The following is a 16,300-nucleotide window of genomic DNA, read 5'->3' as shown; positions in this document are numbered from 1 at the left end:
GTTACGTTCCTTAATATAGCAAACTTTCCATTTTAGAAAGTTCACTCTCATGGCCCGTGAGGAGGATGGACAGGAAAATATAGCTTAAGGGGAGACGATCTAGCAACCTAGTGGAGAGCAGAGGCCCTGGAGTCCAACACATTTCAGTTCATATCACTTTATTGCTGTGTTGCCCTGGAGAAGAATCTCAATCTCTTTCTGCCTTAGTTTTTATAAATGTGGGATAATTCTTGGGTTCTGTGCAGAGTGTCTGGCATATAATTAACATACAATAGATATTTACTCAACATTTATTTACACTCTTCTGTGTGCTTGAACAAGATACAAAAAGGTGCCTGTCTTCGTGAATCTTCTAACTATGATATGTACAAATTTCTAGTGCATGGAGCTATCCTCCCTCCTAAAGTTTAAGGCTAATTTCCTTATTTGTAAATTAGGAGGTGGTAGTAAGAAAACCAGGGGGGAAAATGGATGGGAAAGTGTTTGAGAAAGTACAAGGCACTGTTAATTATTATGTTAATCAGTTTAAGTAAATCGGTAAACTTGCTCTTCCCACCTCTCCACCCCTCACAAAAACTGCCCCTTTGCAGTTTTCTCAACCCCTTTTCCAAGGGCCCCGGGCCAAAATGGAGGAAGTTGCACTCCAACTCCCAGTGCGCCTGGCGGGGGCGCTCTGTGCGCCTGCGCTGTCAGGCCCCCTCTCTACCGCTTGGGAGTTAGAGTCGTTCTTTTCCTCAGCCCGCCCAGTTTGCTTCCTTCCCCACCTCCAAGCTTGACCGTGCTGCCTTCTGGGAGTTGTAGTCCGTGGCCGCCCGGACTCCAATTCCCAGCGGGCTTCGGGGCGGGAACCCGGAAGGGGAGGCTGGAGAGGAGCGAGTGGGGGAAACCCGCGTAGCCGAGGGAGCTGCAGCGCGGGGAGATGGTGAGAACCCCGAGACGGGGCCGGGGGCGCTTGAGAACCCGGGCGGGGGTTCGGGACCCTGTGGCGAGAGGGAAGAGGCAGGGGCTAAAGAAGGGACTGGGTGAGGGGAGATCGCTTGGGGGAGGGGTTTGGGAGAAATGGGAGCCGGAGGGAATAGTAGAAGAATGGGGGCTGGGGATGGGTCTTGAAGGTGGGGAGAGAGTCGAGCTTTGGGATTGATTGTGAGGGAGCTCAGAGCTGGGGAAATGAGTCCCGAGTTGGAGAAGGGGCTGGGCGTCCTGGCAGAGGCCCTGAAGGGGGCAATTTCGAGGGGTTTAGCGTAGGGGATGTGGAAAGGCATGGGAGTCAGTGCTAGATGAATGAGGGGGTCTGGAGGCTCCGAGGGTAAGGCCAGCTGTGGATGCGGTGGGTTGGAGCTTCTGGATCGGATTGGGGACAGGAGGGCAAGCTGAGATGGTGGAAGAGAGAAATCAGTGACAGAGTGGTGTGTAGGTTAGGATACAGAACTGTGGGTGGAGTGCGGAGCATGAGATGAGGGGCCTGCCTGTAGCGATAGTTTGCTTAGTCCAGCCAGAGACTCCCGATAAACTGGACAGTCACAGAACTGTAGGATAATATGGCCAGCAGGGGCCATAAAGACGACCTTTTGCACTCTCGTTTCTCCAATGGAATTAGAAAAGGGTAGCGGATTATGTGTATGGACATTCCAGCATTCAGATCTTTTCTTCTGCTACTCCTTTGTGACCTGGGCAAGTGTCCCCTCTCTGAAACTCAGTGCCCTTATCTATTGAGGGAACAACATGCCACTGAGAAGAGAGGAGGCTTCCTAAGATCGTCATCCCGGCTCGGGGTAAGTCCTTAGTCTAAGAGCTGTTGGTGGGAAGTTCCCCACCCCAGGAATGTGACTGGGTCACAGGTGCTAATGTATTCCCTTCTTTTTAGTCCAGCCCCAGGGGCGTTATCTCAAACCCTGGCACTGAGCTGGGCACACCCCAGCTCAGAAACATGCGGGGGCCGGAGGGGGGGCTTCCCCACAGTCGATTCCAGCTAACACTTATTGTTTAGGAAGTGCCTGGCCCTGTTCTTAGCTACTTGTATGTATTAAGTCCTTTAATTCTGACAACACTCCTAAGTTGTAGGTTCTGTTGTTTTCTCCATTCTACAGAAAGGAAGCAGAGGCACAGAGAGGTTCAGCAACTTTCCCAAGGTCATCCAGCATTAAACGATAGACTCAGGATTCCAACCTAGACATCCTGGCTCAGAATCTGTGCTCTCCCCACTGTAATTTAGTCCCCTCTCCTTGTACTGACGTACGATGTCATGAGTAGGGCAGAGACTTGAGAACTGAAGCAGTCCTCAGTTTGAATTTTAGTTCTGCCATTTACTTGCTGTGTGACCTTGGGCAAGTCTTTTGGCCTCTCCTCAATTATAAAATGGGATCAGAACCCCTAGGAAGGTTAGAGGGTTCGGGCAGGTAAGCACGTGAAGTGCTTGGAGTAAGTGCTTTATACACCTGAGTTGTCGTTTTTTTGGAATGCGAATGGGAAACACAGACCTGAGAGAGGGCAGTAGAGAAGGACCAGTGAGGGAGACATCAGCCAGGCTGCCTTTCCTTTCTCTCCCAGGTTCCTCCCATATCCTGACTCTTGTAGTTACCCACCCTCTACCCCTGGGCACCCAAGCCCAAGGGTGACTCCCCGAGGGGGTGCTCAGAAAGTCAGTCTGTCCCCATTCCCATTCCTAGCCCCAGCCAAATATAAATATTTCACTTGCCAATGCCCAGCCTGGCCCAACTGCAGGTATTTCTGTGAATATGAAATATTTCTAACAACTGTGTGCTTTTTTTCTCCCAACTTTTTGGTCATTAGGACCTCACTGGGCAGTTTGGCAACTTTGTCAGTCATTTTGAAACAGTTTGGTTCATTTGTCTTGAGGCTTCCGGAGTTTATCCCATAAATTTTCTGACCCTGATAGGAAAGCTTATGGTTAATAGCATCAGCGTCAGATAGGACCACGTTCCTGTCCCGCACCTCTGCTGCTGTGTGTCCTTGGCCAAGTTGCTTTCCCCCTCTGGGCCTCGGTTTTCTCATATGTAAAATGGGGCCACATTCCAGCCGTCAGGCTCTTGTAAGCAGTTGATGAGGTCACATGTATAAAACGCCTAGTGCATATTAAGCTCTTAATAAGTGTGAAGTATTTTGATTAATTTTATTCTTTCAAGAAAAATTTATTGAACATGTGCTCCGGAACCAGAACACCCAGATTTTAATCCTGGCTCCATCACCCACCAGCTATGTGACTTTGGACAAGTCACTTAACCCCTCTGGACCTCAGTTTCCTCTTCTGGAAAATGGGGGTTCATCCCTTGAGTAGTCCACCATGTTGATAGAGCACCTACTATGTGCCAGGGCCTGTACCAGGTACATTTTTGTCTCCACGTCTCCTGTTAGTTTGGGGAAAAGTTGCCAACCTCTTACTTTTCCCTGTACCAGTTTGTCACATCTGGGTGCCCCGGGGTGATGTGACACCTTTTTCCCCCTTTATTTGTTTCTCATAGAAAATGTTTCTCCTTTCCAAGTTATTTTGCCTTTTCTTCAAATCTTAAGTGTGTTTTCAGCCTGTGCTTATCTGAAGCTTACTCATACAAAATGATTTTTTTTTTATCATTGCGAATGGTATATATCGAGCGGCTCTGGTAAAGCTGCGTTATTCCTAAAAGCACAGGTTTTCTCAAAGACTTGGCTTGTCACCTGCTCCTGACGCCTCAGTTAAGATCATAACCCCTGCTTTACGCTCCTCATCCCTCTCACTTGGTATATTTGTTTCCCTGTAGCACCTTGAAAATTACTATCTATTCCTTGTGCCCTCTCTCCAATCCGTAAGGACAAGGAATTCTGTCTCCTGTGCCCTGCATGTCCCCGATGCCTGGAACAGTGTCTGGCACCCAGTAGCTGCTCTGTAAATTCTGTGTAATTACTAGGTGAGACCCAATACCCAACAGTAAGAAAGGCATGGCCATATTTTGATTATTGTGGGGGACAAGGATCGGTTTCATTTCAGAGTGTGAAATAAAGAGAGATGTCTTTGGCTCCATCAGTGATAACCCTTCAACAGTCTCACTTTTTTTTTTTTTTTTTTGGCTGCACTGTGCAGCTTGCGGGATCTTAGTTCCCCGACCAGGGATTGAACCTGTGTCCCGTGCAATGGAAGCGGGGAGTCCTAACCACCGGACTGCCAGGGAATTCTCTGTCTCACCTTTTCTTAATAATCCTGGTGCCTTTGTATTGAACCTCTCCTTGGTGCCTCGCTGGCAGCGAGCGCTCTACTGGGTTGGTCTCAGTGAATCAGCAGCCAACCCATGGGTGGGTACTGTGATTATCTGTATTTTTCAGTGGGGGAAACCAAGGCACAGAGGGATAAAAACCCTGCCTACGGTCACACCCCTAGAAGTGGGAAAGCTGGGGTGCTCGGAGGCCCTGTCTGGATTCTGTCTGCACCCTGGATCTCTAGCTCCTGAGGATTCGGGTGATTCCTACCATCAGCTGTTAGTCAGAAAGGGAAATTTGAGAGGGGGAGAGAGACCAGCAGACCCTGAGTCCACAAAGCCAATAACGGGACATGGATGGATCAGGGTTGCGGACAAAGTAGTAGTGGGGGTGACGGGGTAGAGACAGTGGAGGATAGAAAGAGCAGGGCCAGGAGCAGAGCCCCGGGGTCCTGCCACCGATGCCTGTTTGGCAGTGGGCAAGTGCGTTCCCTGGGCACCACTCTGTGCCCAGTCCTGTGCTGGCACGACCCTGACCTCCTGGACCATGGGATGGAGGTACCCCAAGGTGGGGGGAGGGGGTATCCCCTGACTCAGCGTGGGGGGGTCAGGCATCTGCTTTTTAAATTTCCTTTCTTCTTTGGCTTATTCTGTGGTTGCTACTGTTTCCAGCTTCTCAAGTCGCAGGCTCAGCTTGTTAACTGTCAGCCTTTCTCCTTTCTCTGTGCATTGCCAGAAGCAGGTTCTCCCTCCACATGCTGCACAGCTGTCCTCCTTGGAGCTCCCTTTACCTTCATCTGGGGATTCCTTCCTTTTGCCTTTTTCTGGGCTAGATCTTATTTCTTTGATCTGATAGCTGCCTTTTTCTTGGTTTATTCCTTCCTGTGGTGAAGCAAATCCTCCAGTAGCTTTCTGAGAAACGGTTCCTGGGCATGTTTTGTTTGTTTGTTTGTTCATTTCGTTTTGCCAACTTGCACCTCTCATGGAAGAATTTTAAACAGGGGAGTGCTGTGGTCTGATTTGTGTTTGGAAAGCTCTCTCTGGCTACCATGGAAAGGATGGAGCCGGAAATGCTAAACCAGGCCAGGGAGCCACGTGCGGAGGCTGGAGCAGCTGTACCTTTGAGGAGAGGTCCCAGCCTTCCAGAAATCCAGAGGATGAAGGGGAGAGAGGCCCTCACCCAGGTCACTGTCATTCAGCGAGGGCAGGTGACAGGTGCTGCCCGAGGAGGCCTGAGGAGGAAGAGATCCTGTGTAGCTTAGGATGGCACCAGCACAGCTCCTGGAGGAGGTGGCATCCTACCTTCGTCCTGGGCGCAGGATTTCCACCGGTGGACTCGGCTGGACCAGCTAGTTTTTCACAAGAGGTCCCCAGTAGCAACTGTGCAGAAGGCAGACAGTATGGCAGTGTTAGGGGTTTGTTCAAACAAATGTGCACTGCACACCTGTGATGTGCTTGGGCGTTGCTTCTCACACTTAATTGTGCTTGCAATCCCCCAGAGAGCTTGTTGAAGTGCACATTCTGATTCAGCGGGTGTAGGGCACAGCCCAAGACTGCATTTCTAACACACTCCCAGCGGCTGCCGCTCTGGGGACCACACTAATGGTAGCCAACCGCTTGGCGCTGTTCTAAAAGCTGGCGACACAGCAGTGAAAAAAAAACTAGGCAAAAGTATCAGCCTTGGGGGAGCTTTCATTTTAGTGAGGGGAGCGGACAATAAACTTTATGAAGTTTATAGTGTATTAGATAGTAACACATGCTAAACGAGAAAAGTAAATCAGGGAAGGAGAGTGTGTATGTCTGTCTGTGGCAGGGGCTGCAGTTTTCAATCAAGGAGGGTCTTGTGAACAATAAGGTCCTACTGTATAGCACAGGGAACTCTATTCAATATCCTGTGATCAACCATAATGGAAAAGAATATGAAAAAAGAATATGTATATATGTATAACTGGATCACTTTGCTGTACAGTAGAAATTAACACAACATTGTAAATCAACTATACTTCAATAAAATAAGGTAAAAAAAAAAAAAAAAAGGAAGGTCCCATGAAGGTGATCTGAGGAGGGGGTGAGCCCTGTGAATGCCTGGGGAAGAGTATTCTAGGCATAGGGAACAGAGAGTGCAAAGGCCTTGTGGACTGAACAAGATGATCCAGGAACAAGATGATCCAGGAAAAGTGCTCCGTATACTCAATGAATGAGCTGCTTGCACTCTGGAGTCAGCCAGACTCTTGGAGTCAAAGCTCAGCCACGGAGCTGCGTCCGACAGCAATTACTTAGCCCTTCTGTGCCTCCACTTCCTAATCCCTGAAACGAGATGAAAAATAGTAAGATGATGTGAGAATTAAATGAGTTAATATTTGTAAAGTACTCACAGCAAAGCCTGGCTCACGGTGAGTGCTCCAGTGTTAACTGCTGTTGTGATCATTTGCTCTGTAATATATTCATGTTGGCCATGATTGTTTATTTGGATGTCTGCCCCCTTTCCCATGAGCTCTTTCTGGTGAACTCAGTGTCATCTCTGTATCCCCAGCATCCAACCCAGGGCCAGCACACGGGAGGACCTCTGAATGTCAGATGAGGGATATAAAACTGGATTCTCTAATTGTCGGGGGGCATTCCAGCAAGGGTGCTGGTTGTGGGGTTCAGGTCCTTACTGATTTTATCTTTTCAACCAATGTCTTATGAAGAGATATATTAAGGTGTCCCATTACATTTGTGGATTTGCCAAACTGTGTGTCATTCTGTTGTTTTTTGCTTTGTATATTTTGAGGCCATAGTATTAGGAGCACGTATGTTGAGAACTTTTGTGTATAATGGGTCAGTTTGTTTTGTCACCATCTTTGTCCCTGATAATACCTTTTGCTTTTGTCAGTTGTTACTGTTTTTTTAAACAGCAATGTCACTCCTCTCCTTGACTCTTGGTTCTTATTTGCCTGGTCCGTCTTTTCCCATCTTTTTATTTTCAGTCTTTCTGGCTTCTGATGTTTTACAATAAATGGAGCTTCACAGAGCATCCTCTAAAAGCTGTCTTAGCGTAGGGCTTTGTGCTGGGCTCAGTGTGTGGAAGTTAGAAAATTCTGCCCCAGTGACCTCGGACACAGATAGAATACTTGGGTGTGAAACAGAATTTACACTGTCAGGCTTCATGGGGTTTACGACATGGAGCCTCTGGAAAAGGAGCTTTGATCCATTCAGTCCCATGCTGGGCAGGGTTGCTGGGGTCACCATGATGAGCATGATACCTCTGACCCTTCCTCCCTCCTCTCCTCCCGGGGGTTCACTCTCCAGTGGAGGAGACAGATCCATCTCTAGACAGTGATGACTCAAGAGTGGGCAGGGCTGGGACTTGGGGAACCCAGAGGTCCCCCTCTGGGCAGTTGGGAGGTTTCCAGGAAGGGAGCTCGGGGAAGGCCTCTCTGTTAAAAGATACAGGCCCATTAAAGCTACATTTGAGCAAAGACCCAAATGATAGAAGGGATTGAACCATGTGGAGATCTGGGGACAAAGCATTCCAGTCAGAGGAAACAGCAGATGCGAAGACCATGGAAGGAAAGAGCTTGCTGACTCTGAGAAATAGATATCAAGGAGGCCAGTGCGGGAGCCCAGAGGTGGAGCCTGACCCAGCCTGGGAGGTTAGCTTCCTGGAGCAGGGGATGGCTGAGCTGAGACCCCAGAGAATATATAATTAAACAATAGAGTGCAGCAATCTAGAATCAGATTCCCTGGGTTCATACCCCTACTCGAAGTCACACCAGTTATGTGTGACCTTGGGCTAGTTAGGCAACCTGTCCTGCCTCAATTTCTTCATCTATACAATGGAGATAACAGCTCCTATCGAGGATCAGACAGGGCCCCAGTATCCTAACTACTCTGTATGCCAGATCATGTGCTTACCTGGGTCCACTGGGGGTGTGGAAGAGTGGGGAAGGACGAGGCTGGACCAGTGGGGTGTCTGGGCTTTTTCCCAGGGGCACTGGGGAGTTATGGTAGGTTCTGAGAAGGGTAGGGACAAGGTCAGGTTTATACTTTTAGAAGACCCTTCTGGCTCTGATGTGTGGGATGGTTGGTAGTAGGCAGGGTGGTGGGGATGGACAGATGCCTGCAGTGGGGCCACCTTTGAGTGTCTCTTGAGTCCGCCTGGCACTGAAAGGATCTAGGCCAGTGCTGTTCAAGAGAAATATAAAGTGAGCCTTACGTGCAATTTAAAATCTTCCAGTAGCCACATTTAAAAAGTCAAAAGAAGGAGATGAAGTTAATTTTAAGTATTTTAACTCAATTATATCCTAAATAGTATCATTTTAACAGGTAATCAATATTAAAAAAACATTATTGAGGTATTTCATAGTCTTTTATTGTACCAACTCAGAGTCAGATTTGCGGCGCCTGGTTGGAAGGGCTGGCCGGAGAGGTCCTTTTGGCCACAAGGCCTGAGCCTTGACTGCCAGGCCCAGAGGCTTAGACTCAGTGCCGCGGGAGCCATCGCAGGGTTCTGCCCATTTGTTTTTCAGGGTTAGGTGATCCCGCTGCCCAGTTTCCCCCGCAGGAAATCTAGCCCCCCAGGGCTCCCTACCAAAGCTAGGCACTTTTAGACCCCCTTCCTTCCGCCCTGGAGTCTCAATCCCTAATTCGGCCTTTAAATCTCAACTGTCAATCAAGGCTCCTGTTTAGAGGAAACGTCGTAATAAACCTCTCCTTGAATGCCGTGGCCTCGGTCGTGGCCTTGTCCCTCCGTTTAGCAGGAAGTTGGGAGTTGTTCCACGCTCTCTTGCACTCGGCTGTTTCCACACCCCCCTTCGTCACCTCTCGCCTACTCCTCCCTCTTCGAAGTTGGGCCCCTTCGCCAAGGCCTTCCTTATTTGGGCATGGCCCCGGACGGCCGCCGCTCATTGGCTGGGGGCCTCACGCGCGCGTCTGTCAACAAAGAGGCGGAGGGAAACTAGTTGGGTACCCGCCCGCGCGACAGCCGGAGGGAAGGAGCGAGGGGGCGGGCCCTCTTCCCACTCGTGCGCACGCGTGTGTGCAGCCACTTTCTCCCGCCGTAGGGGGCGGGGCTCGCCGGTGGGGGCGCTTTGGGGGCGTGTCTCGGTTTCGAGGGTAGCCCCAGGGGTTGGCGGATTCCGGGGAGGCTATATTTGGGGGCTTGGGGATATTCTTGCTTGCGTGTGGGGATACTTTGGGGTTCCCTTGAGTTTAGGGGGCACCTTGGGATTCTGGTTTCCGTTCTGTTGTAGTGTGCAAGGTTCGGTTGTGTTGTAGGGGATCTCCCGTGTGGATTGGGGTGTTTGGTGGGTATAGGATTTGGGGAGCCACGGAGAGACTGAGAAGCAAAGAAAAGAGTCCAAGAGTACCAATTCTGGACCCAGAATGCGTGGGCTTTCGGCTCTCCCGACTTCCTACCTGATTGTCTCCGGACACGGGATTTAACCTTTCTGTGCCTCATCTGGAAACAGGGACTGATAACACTACCTGCTTCCTAGGGACGGGGGAGGATTAGCAGGAGTTGTTAGAACAGTACCCAGTAAAACTGCCAGCGAGCATGCCATAAGCTCATGTCTGCTTATTAACATTTTGTAAGGTTTCTTTGGGAGTATTTTGGAGGTTCTTTTGGCTTTTGAGAAATACCTGGTTTGGGATTAGTTTTATGTGTTACGGAGATTTTATGCTTTAGTGAGTTGTTTTGCGGTTGGGGGGCTTCTGTGGAATTAGGGAATACATGTGGAGGTTTAGAAAGAGTTTGAGATGAGTATAGGATTTCAGGAAACTGGTCTTTCAGGTCATCTGTGAGGTTGGGAAATTGCTGTGTGTGTTCGAGTTCTTGGTTAGGCATGGGAATCTGTGAGGGGTTCGTTGAGATTGAGGCTTTCTGTGCTGGAGGGGATATTTTTAGGTTTGGAAGTTTAAAGCAGGATTTGAGAGGGTCTGGATATGTTAGTCAGGATTCATTTGCATCTATAGAGAGTGAATGGCCTTTGATGTGGTAGCTTCTATTCCTGGACATTTTAGATGTGTTGGTGGTTGGTAAACTTAGCCTTCTGTAGGTTTTAGGGGCTGTGTGGCATTTTTGTTGTTGTTGTTTTAAGCAAGAAACTGGCATTTCGGCAGGGGCTGTAAGTATTGGGGTAGGTGGGATTGGGGATTATGGGGGGCAAGGATTTTTAGGATTAGGACTTTCTGTTTCTGGGGTCTGTGGATGTTTGGAGGCTGTCTAGATCTTGAATGGTGTCTACAGGGTTATGAAGTAAATGGTGATTTAGTGGTGTCTGTGGTATTGCCTGAATTTAGAGGGACCATATATACTGCAGAGGTCAGCAAACTTTTTCCATAAAGGGCCAGATAATGAGTATTTTAGGCTTTGCAGGCCATATGTTCTCTGTTGCCACTACTCAACTCTGCCATGATAGCATGAAAGCAATCATAAACGAATGAACATGTTTCAATAAAACTTCTATTTGCAGAGGCAGGCAGTGGGCCACATTTGGCCTGTGGCTCAAAATAGTCTGACCAGGAGTCAGCAAACTACTTTTACCAGTCTGTAAGCATGTGGAAGTTTTGATGTTTGAAGGGTATTTTGTTGTTTTTGTTTTTGTTTGTTTTGTTTTTTTAATTTTTATTTTTGGCTGCATTGGGTCTTCGTTGCTATACGTGGGCATTCTCTAGTTGCGGCGAGCGGGGGCTACTCTTCATTGCAGTGTGCGGGCTTCTCGTTGTGGTAGCTTGTCTTGTTGCAGAGCACAGGCTCTAGGCACGCGGGGTCAGTAGTTGTGGCACGCAGGCTCAGTAGTTGTGGCGCACGGGCTTAGTTGCTCCACGGCATGTAGGATCTTCCCAGACCAGGGATCGAACCTGTGTCCCCTGCATTGGCAGGCGGATTCTTAACCACTGGGCCACCAGGGAAGCCCTGAAGGGTATTTTGGTTTCAAGATGTCTGGAGGGAAATGGGCCAGGGAAGGATTGAGACTGAGGGATTGAGACTGTTGGTCCTGCAGTGGAACGTGGTCGTGTCAGAGTCATTAGCAAAATTGCTTCCAGATTAGGTCAAGCACACAAAGTCATTGCAAAATAAAACGGTCACTATTGTAAGCCTTCCCCACTCTGAGCCTCAAACTCAGCAAGTTGTGAGCAACTTGAGGAAACTAGACTAGAAGGGCCTTCTCATCCCAGGGGTCTGCGTTTGTGCTTAAGGGAATTACCTGCACAGTCTTGGTGCAAGTGTGTGCATTTTTCTGGCTGAGGATACACAGCTTTAAGGGATCCTTCAAGAGCCTCACGACCCGAGCAAAGTGAGGAGCTGAATTCTTAAGGACCTCTCTGTCTCCGACCTCTGATTTTCTTCCCCTGCCCAGCCTACCTTGTTGCTTCCTCTGGGCTCAAGCCGCAGTAGCTGTGGGCAGGGCTGGGAATTCTTGTCTTTTCAGGAACTTGTTACTAGGTGAGCAAATAGAAAAAGGAGGAGCTGTCAGTTGGTACTTTCATTTCTGTTTAAAAAGTTATGGCAGCAGGAGACCTCTGGATCGTGAGTGAAACCAGTCAGGCTGTGAGACAGCGGAGGGTTGGAGCAAACAACCAGCTCCGGTCACACTCTGAGTTTTACAGGAGCAGGTCCTATCCCCTCTGCAGCCTTCCATTTGCTCACCTGTGCCAGGGGGGCGGGAACAGGATCTCAGTGGTCTAGTTTGGTCTGTCCCCTCAGGTCAGGAGATGTTGAGGTCAGTGGGGTACTGGGAGGGCAGGCCGTTCCCCAGCTCCCCAGCCTCCTCTTCCCTGTCTCCAGGTGGCCTGTGGAGCCCCCCACCGCCATTCAGGTCCTGAGATGTGGTGAACCCCCGCCTGTCTGCCACCATTCCCCAGAATGGACCGAGGGGGCCTCCTTCCCTTCCAGCTGTGGTGCCCCCGGCCCTTTGGCACCTACTCCCAGAACCAGCCGCGCCCGCCTTCCGCAGCCCTCAAGCCGTCAGCCTGCCCTGAGCCAGGTGGGGGGGCGGAGCCAGACCATGGCCCTGCCCACTCAGAAAACACACCCCCAGCCTTGGCCACGGAGGCTCCTGCCTCCCAGCCTGCCCCGCTCCTTTCAGCAGCGGCTGCCGGCGACGAGGGTCGAGTCCTGCTGGACACGTGGTATGTTATCAAGCCCGGGAATACAAAGGAGAAGGTGGCCTTCTTTGTGGCCCACCAGTGCGGTGGAGGCAGCCGGGCCAGCTCCATGAAGGTCAAGGGGCACTGGGGCAGTGACAGCTCCAAGGCCAAGCGGAGGAGGCGCTGTCTTGAGCCTACGAAGGCTCCTCCGGACCCAGGGGGACAAGACGGGCCCCCTGCTGCTGAGGGGGTCCCAGCCTCAGCCAGTGAGGATGTGGACCTGCTCTCTGTGGCCGAGATGGTGGCCCTGGTGGAACAGCGGGCCGCCCTGGCCCTGCAGAGCTACCCGCGCCCGAGCACCCCAGCACCTGTGGTCTATGTGTCGGCCGAACAGGGTGGGCCTGCCAAGGGGCTGGGGTCCGAACGGCGGTCTGGTGGCGGGGACTGCAGCCGTGTGGCGGAGGCCGTGGCCCACTTCGAGGCTCAGCGGGACAACCCTCCAGCCAAAGGCCTCCGCAAGGAGGAGCGGCCCGGGCCAGGCCCTGGGGAGGTGCGCATCGCCTTTCGGATCTCCAATAGCCGAGAGCCCCGTGCACCGGATGGCAGCTTGCCCAACGGGAGCGGGGGCCGGCCGGGTTGTGCCTACCCTGGCAGCCCGGGTCCTGGGGCCCGGGCCAAGGACAAGATCACCTGCGACCTGTACCAGCTCATCAGCCCCTCTCGGGATGCCCTCCCCAGCAATGTGGAGTTTCTGCTGGCTAGGGCGGATGAAGCCAGCGAGGGTGAGACCCCAGCCCCTGCCAGGCCCGAGGACACTCCCCCGGCCCCCCCTCCACCCCCTGCCCGGGACTGTGGCGCGTCAGGCTTCCATGTGGATGTGGTGGTGACGGGGGTGGTGGATGAGTGCATCTTCTTCGGCAAGGATGGCACCAAAAACGTGAAGGAAGAGACGGTGTGCCTGACCGTCAGCCCCGAGGAGCCACCCCCGCCTGGCCAGCTCTTCTTCCTCCAGCCCCGGGGACCTGATGGGCCCCCCGAGCCACCGCCAACTGACTCGCCTGCCACTGCACCCGGCCCGGACGATGCTGAGGGGACGGTAGACACCTCCCTGTGCCGCCTGTACCGGCACGTGTCGCACGACTTCCTGGAAATCCGCTTCAAGATCCAGCGGTTGCTGGAGCCGCGACAGTACATGCTGCTGCTGCCTGAGCACGTGCTGGTCAAGATCTTCAGCTTCCTGCCCACGCGCGCCCTGGCGGCCCTCAAGTGCACCTGCCACCACTTCAAGGGCATCATTGAGGCTTTCGGCGTGCGGGCCACAGACTCGCGCTGGAGCCGCGACCCGCTCTACCGCGATGACCCTTGCAAGCAGTGCCGCAAGAGATACGAGAAGGGCGATGTGTCGCTCTGCCGCTGGCACCCCAAGCCCTACCACCACGACCTGCCTTATGGACGTTCCTACTGGATGTGCTGCCGCCGAGCTGATCGCGAGACGCCCGGCTGCCGCCTGGGTCTGCACGATAACAACTGGGTGTTGCCCTGCAATGGGCCAGGCGGTGGGGGCGGCCGGGCTGGCCGGGAGGAGGGGAGGTGAAGCCGGGGGAGGGGGGGGGAAGAGCCCACCATGCCCACCCCCACCCCCTCCCCCTGGGAGCCGAGGGTCAGGACTGGGTCACCAGCCCATACCCTCTGCCCAGGCAGCGTTGATCCCCCTCCAGAACTGCGATGGTGTTCAGGGGGATGACCCAAGAAAGCACTCTGATTGACCCCTACTGGTTTTCTACTCTTCAGACCCTCAAGTAGGGTGTTTTTTTATCAGCATCTCAATTTCTTCTCCATTCAGCCCCAGCGCCCTCCCTGCCACTCTTCATACCCCAGGGACCTACGAGCAGGGAGCAGACGGCAGCTAATTTTGGTATTACTTAAGGGTTCCCCCATTCTGGCCCCCTTCCGTTCCCTCCCCTCAGTTCTTTCCCTCTGGAGCTGTTTTTTTTTTTCCCCAGGAGGCTGCAGCACCCAGGGTTGGTACCCTTCCTAACCTTCTACACCAGGGCTCACCTCCTCTTTAGGAACTGGGGCCATCAGATCAAAGATCACATTTGGCAGTTTTCATGGCCGCCTGCCATTTCCCCATTAAAACAATAAAAATCAGTTTTCTCCTTAACCTCAAGCTACCAGTCTCTCTACTTCCCCTAAAGGGGAAGAGGAGAAAAAAGTTGAAGTGTAAAAATTCTCCTCCTCCCAATATTTAAGCTATTGCCATGACTCTCCCCCCTCCCCCCTGCAAAAAAGCTGTGAAGCCCTTTGCCTCGCTCTGGACAGCGTCGGGGGCCGGTGGGCAGGGACTGTGGCTTTGAATTTCTGGGTTGTTTTTCCTTCTACTCTGGGTACTTGTTCAGGTGTTGGGGTCTCTCCACCCCCCATCCACATGTGTTTCTTTAGAAGCCTTTGGTCAACCAAGACCTTGACCTTCAGGCAGTTTGATCTGGGGTATTTTTGTTTGTTCTGTTTGAGATGTGTTTTTGTTGTTTTTTTGTTGTTTTGTCTTGGTTTTAGTTTTTCATCCTTGTGGTTCTGGAAAGCTTCTAATGTGTGGCATCTGACCAATTTTGAATTGGTCCTTTCTATAAAATCAGTATTTATAAGGCTGGGCCCAGACTGGTTTGTGTGTTGTTCAGGGAAGGGGTTTGGGAGAGAAGGGAGTCATGGGCCAGTGCATGGTGAAATGGAAAAAGTTGCGAGAAGAATCCTTAGCCGAGTCCCTTAGCCTGAGATTATTTTTGACTCTTCATCTGTGTCGTTTTGGATTCGAAACCTCAAAATAGTAGACGCTCAAACAAGGTAGTTTTTATTTCTTTAGAAACCCAGCTTTTGGCAGGTATGGTGGACCTGAATTCATCTGGAACCCAGGCTCCTTCTGGCCCACTATTCCATTATTCTTTGGCTGTGGCCCTCATCCTCATGGTCCAAGATGGCTGCTGGAACTCCACCCATCACCATTTTGCAGGAAAGGAAGTCCCTTGCCTCCCAGAAGTACCACAGTGTACTTCTGTGCACATCTTACTGGTCAGAACTTTAGCCACGTGGAAGGGCTGCAGAGGAGACTGGGAAATGCAATCCTTTAGTTGGATGCATTATGCCCAACAAAAAACTCTTGCTAAAGATCCCTGTAATTAAAGCTTTAAAATATTCAGATAATTATTTACTAAAAGAAGAAGGAAAAATGGATATTGAGCGGTGGCTAACAGTCTCTGACATTCTTATCAAGGAATCAAAATTTCTAGAGACTAGGCTATATCATAGCAGTTATTAAATACTTAGATTTTAGAATCAAAGAAACCTGGGTTTGAATCTTGGCTTGGTTTTGTGGGATTTTTGGTTTCCTATAGCGGGAAGGCCAGATTATTTGGACTCTCCTGCTGAAAACCAGAAGTAAAAAAAATCTGAAAAGCATCAAATATTCAATAAAATACAGTTAAGGATATACTAAGCCAAAAATTTAAGGGAAAGGCCCATGGGGCCCTGAAGCCACTTTTGCTCTGAGGGCATTTGCTGATGTGAACAAACTTGGATTTCCTATTCGTAGCCTTACTGGGACAAGCAGGCAGAAGTCAAGGTCAAAGCCTGTCCAAGGTGAATCTAATAGGAGGTGGGATCCCACCGAACTACAAGCTCAGGTAAGGCTGACCCAGAACACTGCAGAGAAGATGTTTTAGATGCTGAGGGAGGGACTTTCCTGGTGGTGCAGTGGTTAAGAATCCTTTGCCTGCCAATGCAGGGGACATGGGTTCAAGCCCTGATCTGGGAAGATTCCACATGCCACGGAGCAACTAAGCCTGTGCCAGCTACTGAGCCTGCGCTCTAGAGCCCGCGTGCCACAACTACTGAAGCCTGCGCGCCTAAGCCCATGCTCTGCGACAAGAGAAGCCACTGCAATGAGAAGCCCGCGCACCGTAACGAAGAGTAGCCCTCGCTTGCTGCAACTAGAGAAAGCCCACACGCAGTAACGAAGACCCAACGCAGCCAAAAATAAAATA

The 16,300-nt window shown here is 51.1% G+C and overlaps 2 protein-coding genes across 7 annotated transcripts in view; both read left to right on the top strand.

Annotated features, from left to right (window-relative positions):
* The first annotated feature begins 833 nt into the window (after nt 1–833).
* FBXO46 (F-box protein 46) lies at nt 834–14,915 on the top strand. Of its 6 annotated transcripts, none has more exons than XM_033844186.2 (3): nt 836–922; nt 1,715–1,772; nt 11,962–14,915. In XM_033844186.2, exon 3 carries the CDS (start codon nt 12,040–12,042, stop codon nt 13,855–13,857), a length of 1,818 nt encoding a protein of 605 aa, XP_033700077.1. In that variant the 5' UTR covers nt 836–922; nt 1,715–1,772; nt 11,962–12,039; the 3' UTR covers nt 13,858–14,915. The 6 variants fall into 6 exon arrangements, with proteins under 6 accessions (XP_019790590.2, XP_033700077.1, XP_073652119.1 ...); XM_073796021.1 differs by having other exon boundaries at nt 852–922; nt 6,721–14,915; XM_073796020.1 differs by having other exon boundaries at nt 853–922; nt 5,189–14,915.
* The window catches only part of SNRPD2 (small nuclear ribonucleoprotein D2 polypeptide), a 29,482-nt gene continuing 14,935 nt past the window's right edge, over nt 1,754–16,300 (top strand). Inside the window, exon 1 of the mRNA XM_073796036.1 lies at nt 1,754–1,772. The gene's annotated coding sequence lies outside the window, so the exon portion shown is untranslated. The remainder of the gene's footprint in view (nt 1,773–16,300) is intronic.

The sequence above is a fragment of the Tursiops truncatus genome, chromosome 19 (assembly GCF_011762595.2).
Source record: "Tursiops truncatus isolate mTurTru1 chromosome 19, mTurTru1.mat.Y, whole genome shotgun sequence".
NCBI lineage: Eukaryota > Metazoa > Chordata > Mammalia > Artiodactyla > Delphinidae > Tursiops > Tursiops truncatus.
The sequence above is the reverse complement of the archived record's forward strand: the minus strand, read 5'-3'. Positions and strand labels throughout refer to the sequence as shown.

Coding starts and splice junctions, on each gene's coding strand:
- FBXO46 (XM_019935031.3), top strand. CDS start 12,040: ATGGACCGAGGGGGCCTCCTTCCCTTCCAGCTGTGGTGCCCCCGGCCC.